General features: G+C 47.1%; 3 protein-coding genes across 3 annotated transcripts; 2 read left to right on the forward strand and 1 right to left on the reverse strand.

Moving 5' to 3' along the window:
• Window positions 1-884: 884 nt before the first annotated feature.
• Window positions 885-1,253, forward strand: PG994_008027 (uncharacterized protein; the record flags this gene model as incomplete). Its single annotated transcript, XM_066859436.1, has 1 exon — window positions 885-1,253. The coding sequence occupies one exon, from the start codon at window positions 885-887 to the stop codon at window positions 1,251-1,253; it is 369 nt and encodes a 122-aa protein (XP_066714923.1).
• Window positions 1,254-4,877: 3,624 nt separating this feature from the next.
• On the reverse strand, window positions 4,878-6,149 carry PG994_008028 (YjeF protein; the record flags this gene model as incomplete). The annotated part of the gene is made up of 6 exons (XM_066859437.1): window positions 4,878-4,980; window positions 5,044-5,272; window positions 5,358-5,442; window positions 5,742-5,836; window positions 5,881-6,073; window positions 6,138-6,149. 6 exons carry the CDS (start codon window positions 6,147-6,149, stop codon window positions 4,878-4,880), a joined length of 717 nt encoding a protein of 238 aa, XP_066714924.1.
• A 1,286-nt stretch (window positions 6,150-7,435) lies between these two features.
• Window positions 7,436-9,844, forward strand: PG994_008029 (spermidine N(1)-acetyltransferase; the record flags this gene model as incomplete). Its single annotated transcript, XM_066859438.1, has 2 exons — window positions 7,436-7,694; window positions 7,791-9,844. The coding sequence occupies 2 exons, from the start codon at window positions 7,436-7,438 to the stop codon at window positions 9,842-9,844; spliced, it is 2,313 nt and encodes a 770-aa protein (XP_066714925.1).
• Window positions 9,845-13,109: the final 3,265 nt, after the last annotated feature.

Raw genomic sequence — 13,109 nt, forward strand, 5'->3', positions numbered from 1 at the left:
CCATAACCCTTTTACCAAAGTGTTGCCAGTGTTTCAATCGGCCAATACTGTCTGTCTCCTTGAAGGACTCGGAGGCTGCCGAAGTCATTCTGAACTTTTTTATTGGCCGGATCACTGACGACTGGCCGGCTGACCTTGCTTCCTACCAAGATGGGCTTGCTCCATGACTCGGAACTTGTCGTCGTTTCTGCCAAGTTTATTGGAGTAGAGGGGCTGGATGAAGTATAGAGCTGGTTAATCAACGGTTGCTGATCTCACTCTGTTTGCACATCGACGGAGGTCACAAGAGATACATACGGCATGAATGATGATTCCTTTCTCAATTACTTTTCATGTTTCAGTCTGGAATAGTTAGCCGCAAGAGAAGACAAGAAATGACGTGTGTCAACGGTCGTCAGATTCTTCTTACATGCGGGGTAGAAGATACCGAACTATCCCCTAGCATTGCCAGTTGCTAAACGCCTCGGACAGGTAGCGCCTCGTAGCGGCTGCACGAGCGAGGTTTCGTTCCCGTCTTTCAGGGGCCGCTTATGTGTGTTTGGACGGCCTGGGTTACAAGAATTCAGCGTAGCGCCCACGCACACGCTCTGGCTATGACAAGAAAAGATGCGAAACAAGCGCTGGAAGATTGGGCGTACATGGACCAGCGCAGGGTTGACGCACCAGAAGGCGCAGTGGATGTACATAGAGATAACCACCTGCCTCGGTGCATGTATCATAGCTTGAATGGCCCTGGGTGGCCGTAATCGACTGCATGTGCACATACATTTCTGCTGGAGGCTCCTGTGTTCTAAGTTAGTAGTGAGTGAGTCACCGTACTTGCGGTTCCATCTTTGGCAAGTGTTTCGCTGTGCACGCAGTGTGCAGGACACAACGAGAACACAATGGAGGGATGGCTCGTGACGGAGGCCGCGGTTCATCGGATTCACAACGATGAGCAGGCCGAACTGGAAAACGGCATTGGAGTTGACGCGGACGTGGGACGTGGCAAGCTGCAAGGGAGCGGCTGCTCTGCTATTGCTCCTGCTGGTGCTGCTGCTGGGTCGCAATCATCGGGACGCAAAGCCGATACCGAGGCAATTCAACTGCATTGGGTCTCCCTGGGTGGGCGAGAAGACAAAAGCCAACGAAGATGCAGACACCAAGCCAGCCCCGGAGGAATTGGTGCGAGTCAGAAGTCTCGGGTCGGGCAAGGATGGCGGCTACTATTGTCGTCGCCCAACGACTCCGCCAAGGCGGATTCGGCCGAGTGATGCGACCCTATTTAATGATGATAGACCAAAACAATTATTACAATGACACAGAGAAAAATGTTTGACGCAGACGAAGGTGATCCATTCCGATGCCCATGCGAATTGTCATTATGTGGCTCAACAGAGGCAGGGACGAGGGAGCGAGGCAGGGAGAAGGTTAGTAACCGTACCTGTCTACATTAGGTATTCGCCACTGCTAAGAAACAAGCTCATCCTCGGAGAAATAGAAAACGGACGGGAAAGAGCACTGAAGCGCGGGAGCTAGGTAAGTGCGTCGGTTACGGAAGTCACAGCCACTGTGGCGATAGATTGGTCCCGGTTGTGGCGGGCCACACTTTACGCGCGGGCAGTAGCTGGAAACCTTACTGGCGCACGAGACACCACGTCAAAGTGAAGCCATGGGCCGAAGTGAGTCAAGATCGTCAGGGCGGTCGCGCCACCTGAACCGTGATGCTACGGGAGCGGCATGGAGAGTTCTAGAACTTGGGTGGCTTGGGATAAGGGATCTAGTACCTCCCCCGGCCTGCCGGCCGGCAAGTTCGTCCTGTACATAAACTTGACAGCACGTGAAGGTGGCGAAATCGTCACAACGTCCTTCCCGCTTTTGTCCGCCATCGGTTTATATGGCGAGAATAGCATAGCCCCGAGCCTCGTGTTTCTGTGACGAGGTGGATCATCAGTTATGGACAATTACTAATTGCGATCTTGAGCGGCCGGGGCCTTCTTCTACTGGGGTGTTCCAGAACTACGGAACGGCATGTGCTCGCTAATCGACGAACCAACCATAGCCGCGACACCGCGATGGCTGGCCAGTGGGATGTACAATCATCAACTTGCCTTGCAGCCTTGATTGGCCACGGACTTATGCATGCATGTACATAAAAGGTCAGGCCGCGGGGACTGGATGGCGATTGGCAGTTGGGTGAGTTCATGCGTAGCAAGAGGGGAGGATCAACATCACGTTCGTTGATGCCCATTCATCGTCGGTGACTCTCCATATATGTATGATACCTCCTAGCCGCTATGTAATATTCCAATCCGGCAAAAACGGCACTAGCGGTATGGCAACGTTATCGCTCCCGCAACTGCGTTCCATTGATCCAGCATACCTACTGAGTATTCTTTCCGCTCAATGTAGGTTTGCTTCCGTCCCGGAAGGTTCATGAAGCTAAGGTAGCGCAGCCTCAAGCCACTCACCTGTATCCACCCGTTTATTCGGCACGAAGTTACGCAGCGTCGCGGAAGCCGGCGGAGGGAGGAGCTTTCGTCTTCCACCTCTGGAATTAATTATTGCCTCGGCAGGATTGATCTACCACTGGGAAAGAAAAGGGACTGATAGTTGATCGACATGTGGCGCAATGGAAAAGTTTGGTCACAGCAGTCAGAGATGGAGGTTGCAAATTTCCCATTCAGCAATTCCGCGCGAGCAGTCAACGGAAATATGAAATACGGCATGCGCGGGTGTGCGGCTTTGCTACGCCTGTTGCGGTAACGAAAGATTGATGTTGTCATAAACACCGCCAGTCGGTGTATACAACGTTACGGGGAAACCAGTTGCTTGATAGAGGGGCAGAGGGGTAATATGGCCCCGAAGAAACTAGTCACGCTGGGTCTATCATCTCTAGAGTGGGCTGGGATGTCGGATCTCATCACGCACGCGCGTGCCCGCCCCGACATGCTCGTTAGTGACCTGAATCTATGTACCTAAGTATGCAAAGTATGTAACCAACATACAGAAGCTTTGTACCTACCTGCCTATGGTCGGTTTCAGCTGGGACGAAAAGGTCCGCGCCTGTGGACTTGGTAATTCAGCTTCTTCAGTTGAATACTTCTCACTACGACGTACTTATTATAACAGCCTCCTTACTAGCTCAAGACGTGGAGCAAGTATCCGGAGGGACGTCCGCGTGAAGAGTCACTAACCACGTTGAAGTGCTGACCGGCCCTTAATAGAGGATGAGGCTATCATAGGTAACGACCCCTCAGGGTAGCATGGAGGGGTCAGGGCAGGGTAAAGCATGTAGGTACCGAGTCAATTGGTTGTGCATAAGTTTAATGACCCCAGCACCTAGCTTACGTATATTGGGGGTTGACTGACTAGAGACCGTCGTGGGCGTAGATGCTGACCGAACAGTCTCGAAGTGTCAGGAACTATCGCGAACAGAGTTCTGGCCTCCGCAACATCCCACGTATACCCACTAGTGAGGCATATAAGCGTACAGTATCTAACACCGGAGGAAACAGCATCGTGGCCAGAGAGATTGCCATTGACACACGTTTTGAATGAAACCAATGGCGATGCCCTTAAGGAAGGACATGAGCCTATGAATCAAACCCCGAAAGTACCCGCACAAGACGGACTGATCAGTACCACATATGATGTGACCGTCTGCATCTTGACATATCATCCAAAGCTCCTCGCTCCTAGCACCTAGCAAATGCCGAAAGGAGTTCGTGGAAATGGTCAGATAGGTCGAGAGGTAAGTACATAAGTCAGAAGCACGCTAGAACAGAACCCCGTTGTTTTTTGCAGAAAAAAAAAAGGAAGGATCGAGGGATAGAAGAGGAAGAGCCCACTGTAAACCGACCCGCTATTACTGAACACAGCCAGACAAGCTAAAGCCAGCTCCCCCGCCAATCAGCGCCCGCGTGGAGCATTTGCTCCGACGCTCTCTTCGCCGTCAATTTCAAGGGCTGGAACAGACAGAGGTACGGCAGTGGCAGGCAGACTTATCAGTGGCAGAACTTATCGACCGTTAGGGGAAAGAAATCACAGTACCTTCGGTAAATCTGCTGTGTCGTTTAAACCGGAATGCCTTTTCCTCTCTTTCGCCTTGACATGTCTGCCATGTCTCTCCTGCGTTCGTCGCTTGGAGTACCAGGATCGTCATCAAGGGGTTTGCGTACGCAGCAATAATCCCGAATGCCTGCTGCTGCTGCTTTTGCCGCCGCTGGGTTGCTCATTGGAAGTTGTTGGAAGTTGCAGGAGAGTGCTGTACCGGTCGGATCGCTGCTGCGGCGGGTGGCGAAATTTACTGACTGCATTCACTTACCCAGCCGTACATCAACACACACCACAATACTCACCACCCACACAAGATATCCATACCATTTCCGTGCCCCTCCAACGGTACCCTGCTCCATTCTCACGTCAAGTCTGACAAGGCCAGGTCAGGCATATAAGTTGAAGCCACGTTTAGCCATAACATAACACATCAGCCACATTTCAACATCTCTTTGCTGTTATGCCCCTTCAACATTTAATGTCGACAGCCTCCCTTCCCGGGGACGACCTTCTCTTCCTATCGCCAAACTCTACTGCTGTTGCCGTCGTCGGCGCTGGCTTGAAAGATATTCATGTGCGCTGAGCACACGGCCGAATGCCCTGTCTGCGGGAAGAGGTACCTCGTCTACGTCCGCTTTTGCGATGCCTTCCGCCCGCCGCTACTCACGTGCCCTAGAGGCATCAACATAGTCACCATTGACATGCAGCAAGGCCAGTGTCCGAGTCCCATATGCCCTTTCAGTCGGACGGGAGGCTGCGAGGTGATATGACAACCGCTGAAAAGTCCACTCCGGTCCACTACAAGGCCAACAACGACACACAAAAAGCTTTCGCAGCATCTAGAGCTTCTGCCCCGTAGGATTGGTCTCGGCAATCTGATCCAGTCCTTGATACTCGGGGACTTCGAAGTCGTACTTCTTGGCGATTGAAGGGGAAACGAATCTGCGGCATGTTAGACGGAGATTTCGACGAGGTAGATGACCTGGTCACACGAGCAACACTCACCGCCCACCAACAAAATGGCGGCCCTGGAAGTGCTTCACCAACGGCTTCGGGGCCGTCAGGCTGACCAGGAACTCTGGGTGAAAGGAACTACCCACGCCTGACTTAGGCGGACCCTCCTCGATATTCCAGGACGACGGCGCATCGACAGAGGTTACTGGCACCTTGGTCTCCTCGAGAGCCTTGATCACGGCCGGGAAGGGTTCACGAACCTCACCCGAGAAACTGAAGCCTTCAGGCGGAGGAAAACAGAAACATCGTTAGCTTTTGGGGGCTTCCCATTCGAACTATTACGAACAAAACACGAGGATACATACCGAAGATGGCGTCAACAACATGGTCGGCGGAGTTGAGAGCCGAGGGAAAGTCTTCGACGAATGGGACATCGAGATCCTCGAGTTGCTTGGACAGTCGCTGGCACCGAGCTGGTCAGTCACGGATTGGTAATATTGAAGGTTGGTACAGGAGGCGTTCTAGCGGCGACGTCGACTAGGGCAGAGCACATGAAAAGTGTCCTAGAGACATCTCCAATGATCACCCACTGTCACGAGTTAATGATTGCATGAGCAGGTGATTCATGACTACATGATACACGAGAACATGTATAGACTCGGAAGATACCAGAATCGGGTTTTGTGCTTTAGATAGACAATCGAAAACACTCTTCTCAAGACCCTGGGCCATTGAGCAATGTGACTAACCTGGTACAGTTCACTCTTGCTGCGCTTGGGATAGTAGATGGTAGGTTGGTAGCCGTAGTGTCGCAGGTGCCGAGCAGCTACCAGACCATCGCCGCCTAGATGTGCATGTAAGCGCTGTGTACTTGTCAACGTTCAAAACCCCCGTTGATCAACTTGCCATTGTTTCCTGGACCACAAGCCACTAGGACTCGATTGCCCTTATTCAGAGGATGAACGCGATACACAACCTGAGATACGGAAAGCCCAGCCAACTCCATGAGCTGGTCAATGGAGAAAGCACCGGTGCTCATGAGCTCCTTGTCCAGAGCTGCTGCGGCCTTGGCGGAAAGAGTCTATGCATTTGATGCTCACTGGTCAGTGAGGAGTTGGGAATATAGTTTGCCAATATCAACATACCTTGAGAGCCATGATGATCTGATTTTGTAATAAGGCAGGCAGGTCAATTGACAGTCGTATTCAATAAAGAATTAGAAAGTCAATCAGGATGAATGAGAATGGGTTCAATCAATGGTAGATGGAAGATATGTCGTTCTTTACTCTCGCATCTCGGATCGTTCGTGCTGTTACATTTCGATGCCTGAAACTGACGTCATGTCACTGTGGTATGCTCGCCCGAGAAGCCTTTGTGATTTGATCGAAAGCTCCAAGGGTCCATTCACAGCATCAACGTCGAGAAGCTGCCCCCCACACGTGATTCTATTTGGCCCAATCAATTGCCTGGTCCACTTTCTTCATGAACTTACTTCACTTCTCCAACCCTTCATTCCCTCCTTCCTCCCAAATGCACAGAGTGTCGACAAGGCTCTGGCAGGGTGTTGGAAGCAGAAGTGCTGCCCGGATAACAGCAGCCACTCGGAACTTAAGGAGACCAACTCGTGTTGGCAGGAAGCTTCTCTTCTTTTTGCCCGCAGATTACAGATTGCCCACCGCTGCTCTCCCAGAAACACGACCTATCAATGTCGTTTGGTCCCTCTTTGAGACAATCAATGGCGAATTAATGCGTTACATACCTGTGTACAAACTTGACTAAGATCGTTGGATGTTTACTTGTAACAATCTTATCCAGATAGTGAGCGTGCAGAGCTAGCTGGCCATTAAGCTCTCGAGTGGTCTATCTTAATACGCCAAGCACGTGTACTCGATTCTCAAAATGCTATCATTGCCACGCACCAAGGGGTGGATAAGGCTGAAGGATGCCCTGGGATAGTCAGGGGCGGATAGCCCGTAACTGAACACATGTAACCAGCTGCCAGCTAGTGGATAATGGGATATCCGGGCAGCGGAATAGGCTGGCAAGAGCTTGCTATCGCACCATCGACACATTTCACCAGAATAACCTAGAAACCTCCATTTCCAGACAAGAGCTCCGTAGAGAAGGATAAGGGTTAGTGACTCGAAATGAACAAGCTATTGCAGCCCGCATTCGCAGTGTCTGTTATCGTCAAGCAACACGACCCATAAATTCCGAATTACTGTGTAATGACTTTTAAAGTTAGTGGAACCAGGACCCCGCGTCAGACGACAGCACGAATTTGAAGCGCCGGAGCTAATCGGCGGGGCACGACTTCATTTCGTCAGGCAATTCGTGCTAGAGCTGGGCCGCCAGTAGTGGGAGAAGGAGGAGGAGGAAGCTTTCGTTTCCCGACCTCTACTACAAGGTAATGAAACCCATACCAACATAAACCAGCGGCATCATGATGTCTGCACAGCTTCAAGCGTCGGCCTCCCCAGCGGGGGCCGGCTCTGCCTCGGCTTCCTCCCAGCAACAGTCCTCCTCGACAGCAGCCGCTACGTCACCCGCCGCGAACCTCGCCGGCACCAGCAAGAGCCCCTACATCTTGTCGCAGAAGGACAGCAGTATCCTCTGGCAGCTCTTCGACAACGGTGCCGTCCAGCGCGCCAAGGCCGAGAACAAGCTGATCTTCTTGCATGTCGGCTACAGTGCCTCGCATTGTAAGTAGCGGGACCTAAAATATAGTCGGGTCGAGCCGATTGTCCCGCCGCCTGAGATGGTACTAAGTAGCTAATGTCAAAACCTTACCAACACAGTCTGCTCCCTGACCATCCAAGAATCCTTTACGAACCGTGCCGTCATTCAAACCCTGAATAACCACTTTATGCCCATCATCGTCGATCGAGAAGAGCGCCCGGACCTCGACACCATATACATGAGCTACATCCACTCTCTCAATAGCGCTGCAGGATATCCTCTCAACGTCTTCCTAACGCCAGACCTCCAGCCTGTCTTCGGCGGCACTTACTTCCCCGCCCCTGGCGCCCAATCCACCGATGTGATTACTGATGTGGCCGACGACAACCCGGAGGCCCCCGACTTCCTCACCGTCCTCCTTCGAATGCGGTCGGCATGGGACGACAACAATGAAAGGATACGTCTTTATTCGGATGGAAGATCCAGCCTCGAAGTGCTCCGCAAGTTCATGAGTGAGGGAACCTTGGGCCCTAATGATCCTCGGGGTCCTGCCCAGTCGGGACGCGTTGAGCTGGGAGAGCTGGACCTGGACCATATCGAGGAGGCCTACGAGCACATGTCCAAGACCTTCGACTATACCTACGGCGGATTCCTCCACATGCCCAATACGACCCCTTCGTTCTTGTCCGGTAGAGTCGATGTGGCACAGCTGGGGCAGACATTTGAGTACATTAAGAAAACACCCAGATTCACGACGCCCTCCAAGCTTTCCTTCCTGCTCAATGCCAACCTCTTTCCCCAGGCTGTTAAGGATGTAGTGGGGGGCGATCTTTGCCACAAAGCCACTGACTTTGGTATCCAAACTCTCTTGTCTATTATCTCGGGCGGTATTCGCGACCATGTGGGAGGAGGGATTCATCACTACTCCAAAACCCGGGACTGGTCCCTGCCTTCATTCGAGAAGATTCTTTCCGACAATGCCCTCTTACTGGGGGTATTCCTCGATGCCTGGACAGGCTTCAAAACCGGACCCGGTTCGGTCATGCCAGAACAGCCGGTGTTGAATGAATTTGGTGGTATGGTGTTGGAGCTGGCAGATTACCTGACCACGGCGCCCATCCTGTTGGAGAACGGAGGTTTGGCGACCAGTGAGGCGGCCGATTCGCGCAACAGGAGAGGCGACCAGACTATGCGTAACGGAGCATACTATCTGTGGACCAGGAAGGAGTTTGACGCCGTCTTGGGGGATGAGCGGCAAAGCGCGGTGGCCGCGGCATACTGGAATGTTAAGGAGCACGGAAATGTCGACAGCAGTGACGACCCTCACGACGAATACCTCAACCAGAACGTCTTGTGCGTGGTGAAGACCCTGCCCGACTTGTCTGCTCAGTTCAGCATCAGCCAAGAGCAAGCCGCTAGTCTCGTTGCTTCTGCGCGGTCGAAGTTGCGTGCGCACCGTGAAAAGGAACGCATCCGACCTTCCCTGGATGCCAAGGTGGTGGCCGCCTATAACGGCATGGCCATCGCCTGCCTGTCTCGCGCAGGTAAGGCCTGTCGGGAACACGGTCTTGGCAGTTCTGAGAGAGGCGCTCGGTACTTGAAGGTTGCCAAGGACGCAGCCACGTTTATTAAGAAAGAACTCTGGGATCCCTACACGGGAACACTGTATCGGATGTACCACGCAGGCATCCGGGCCGACACCAAGGCCTTCGCTGAAGACTATGCCTTCCTGATCCAGGGCCTCTTGGAATTGTCCCAGGCCACTACGGACGATTCGTGGCTCGAATGGGTCCAGCAGCTCCAGCAGGCGCAACTCCAGCTCTTCTACGACTATCCGCTGCAGGGGAGCAGTGAGCGCCGGGCCGGCTGCGGAGGCTTCTACTCGACGTCGGAGGATGCGTCGTATATACTGCTGCGGGTCAAGGATGCTATGGATACCACCCAGCCGTCCACCAACGCCGTCTCGACCTCCAACCTGATCCGGCTGTCTTCGCTTTTGAAGAAGTCGTCGTCGGACTCAGAGCAGGAGCACCCGTACCTGCTGATGGCCAAAGAGACCATCAACGCTTTCGAGCCGGAGATGCTGCAGTACCCCTACCTCTTCCCCGGGCTGCTGTCTTTGGTCATTCACTTGCGGCTTGGAACTTCGGATAGATCGACGCAGCCGGAGTAGGTCGAGACTAGTAACTGATTAGAATATTGGCAAAGTCCGTTACTTTTTTAGTTTTCTCCTTTTTGGGAATTAACATTACTCTCTCATGGAGCATGGATGATGAAATTTTTAACGAATGGCGAAAGGGGACGGGCATCGATCGAGAAATCAGGATTAGATACCTTTTACCTCTTTACCCTGCTTATTAGAGGAGTTTTCTAGTCATTAGAGTACTTATACATAGTGTAAATCCTTGAATACGAGTTAATGTATTAACGTACCCTATAAGTGAATTAAATATATAATTAAATTAAATATTTTCGCTATATTTTATTTAAATAAGTCTTATACTTAATTTCCTTTATAATATAATATAATTAATACTTAAAAAAAGAAGTAAATGTTTTAAAATAATTTAAAATTAAATCTCTAGCGTATAACTTTAATATATAAAGTCTCTTATATAACCTTTTATAACTAACGGCTCGGTTTTTTTATAAAACGCGAAATCTTTACGAAATTTTAAAAGTTAACGGATTTAAAAAAAGGGCGATTATAAAATATATAATTAATTTAAATTCGCGATCGTTTCTTCCTCGGTTTAATAATATAAAAGATATAGCGAATCGATTATTTTATTAACGCGACGCGAGACGCGTTGATATTAATTAAGCTTTAAACTTTATACGATAATAATTAAACTTTCAATCGCGTTTTAATCGAAAAATTAATTATTAAAGAGTTTTTTATAAAGAACTCGACGCGTATCGCGTATAATTTATCTTTATATAAAATATAATTAATAAATAATATATTTTATTATTTAGCGAAATATATTATTAAGTGAATTACTTTTTTAATTTTTTTAAAGTTTAACGCATAATAACTTTATAATTATAAAACTTATTTAATTTAAAAAAGATAAGATTCTTTTAATAATATAAGCGACGCGAGCTTCGATAAATCCTTTAAGCGAAAGAGCTACCGCGAAAGTATATAACGTTTTTTATTTTACTTTATATTATCGAATTAACGGCCGAACCGCACAACGCGAAATCTAATATTTACGATATAAATTAAATCTAGTAGAAAAGAAAGTGCTTTATAGTTATATAATTAATTTAAATACTTAAGGAATACCTCCTAATCTAGGTATTATAAGAGATATGGCTAATCTCCTCTTAGAGTCGCGCGGCGGCGACCGTGTCGACAAGCACTAGGCCAGGCGCTTTATCGACCGCGACCCGGACTTTAAGACTCGAATAAACCGTCGATACGATTATTAAAGGGCTCTTTATAAAGATGTTAGCGTTATTTCCGGCTATTTTACACTAATTGTTAATATTAAAGCTAAATATAATATTTTAAATAAAGATATATAGAATTTTAACGAGACTAGCTTTATAATAAGTATAATCGAGTTAATACTCGTCGTAACACGTGCCGATCGATGTGAGAAGGCGAAGTCGGTCTAGCTTAATAATCGAGAATAATTAACGGTTGTTAAATATATTAATTCTTAAGGCTAGTGCATCTCGCTGTTCTTAATTATTTAAGGCTAATATTACCTCGTAAACTAGTCTCGCGAATGCGACTTACTAGGCGACTAAGTGATTAAACCGATTTCGAACGGCTAGACTAATAACGAGATAAGCTTAAACTAGATTCGATATCTTAATAAGTATATTAAAGAGCGGAAAAAGGGCTCTTATCGCCTCTTAATTTTAAACGGTTATAAAAGCTATATTTCGGCCGAATTCGAAGAATATTATAAAAATAATAATATTATTACGCTTAATATACCTCTTTATTTTTTTTACTTATTTTAACTTTTAAATATAACACTTTATTTACTATTAAAGCGTATATATTTAAAAAAAACTCGAACTATTTATAAAAGCGTTAATAACTTATATTATAAAGCTAGAGTTTTTTATCGCTTTTAAGGCTACGTATTTTATTATTTTTATAAAAAATAATATTAAATTTAAATTTAACGTATCTAGTTTAATATTTTATTATTTAAACGAAGTAATTAATAAACTAAATATACGCCTTTAAACGCTTATATTTAACTTGTCGCGTTTAAAAACAACTAGTATTTATAACCTTTAAATGTCGTTTAACCTTTAATAAACGATTAAACACTTTATTTTTATTAAAAATAAGGTTTTTACTTATTAAGGAAGCTTTTTAATATTAATTTTAAATGCTATAAACTAAATAACAAAAAGTATATATATAATTATATATAAGATGACCCTTATAGAGGATCGGATGCGTACTTTAAAAAAGGCTAATTTAGCCCTTTCGAAGCGCCGAAGAGCTAAGAAGTCGCGAGTCCAGCTTAGAGGAGCCCTTATTATTAAGGAATCTCAAGCGCTACAGGACGAGAAGGTAAAAGGGAAGCGTCCAGCGACCGGCGAAGGCGAAAACGGGGATTCGTCGAAGCGGCGCGCGACGGGCGGCAGGCGCTGTAACATTTACGGCGAAACAGGTTATAATACGCGAACATATGAAAAGGATATAAAATCGAGTAATAAATTCGATAACGAGTGATTTAAATTAATTAAAAGCGTTATAATTAAATTAATTTATATAAAAGTATATAGAAATAGAAAAAGTGTTTCGCTTAATAATATATTTCGCTTAATAATAAACCACGTTATTATTATAATCGGCGGGTTAATCCCCCGCGGGGTAGCACTTAAGGCATAGAATTAAATAGAAATAACTTAAAGAGTTATTTTTAAAGCTTTTATTTTATAGCGTAATAATTAATTTATATATATTATAATATAATAACTTTTCGCCTTTATTAAATAAAAAACGTAGGTTCGATTCTTATACTTATTAAATAAAAGCTCTCTTTAATTACTTAAGCAAGATCGTTAATAAGTAGGCAAGGCCTTATACGGACTAGTTACCCGTATAAAAGCCTTAGAGTTTCTCTATACCGAGCTTAAATAAATTATATAGTATTAGGGGTTTATCGCCCTAGGCATAAGGGTATACCTTTAAAAAGAGGGCATAGTATTACGATCGGCGGGTTGGTCCCCCGCGGGGTAGCACTTAAGGCGTAGAATTGGACAGAAATAACCCGAAGAGTCATTTCCGAAGCTTTTGCTTTATGGCGCAGTGGTTAGTCTACATACACTATAACAGTTATAAGATTTAAAAGGAGGATATTTATAATTTTAACGAGACCGGCCTTTTTATAAATTAAATCTCGTTTAAAATAATCGTAACCGCCTCCGATTAATACGAGAGGCCTAGAGTAATTTAA

This window comes from Apiospora phragmitis (assembly GCF_038363925.1).
Source record: "Apiospora phragmitis strain CBS 135458 chromosome Unknown utg000007l:2111988.0-4706623.0:1.0-2598199.0, whole genome shotgun sequence".
NCBI lineage: Eukaryota > Fungi > Ascomycota > Sordariomycetes > Amphisphaeriales > Apiosporaceae > Apiospora > Apiospora phragmitis.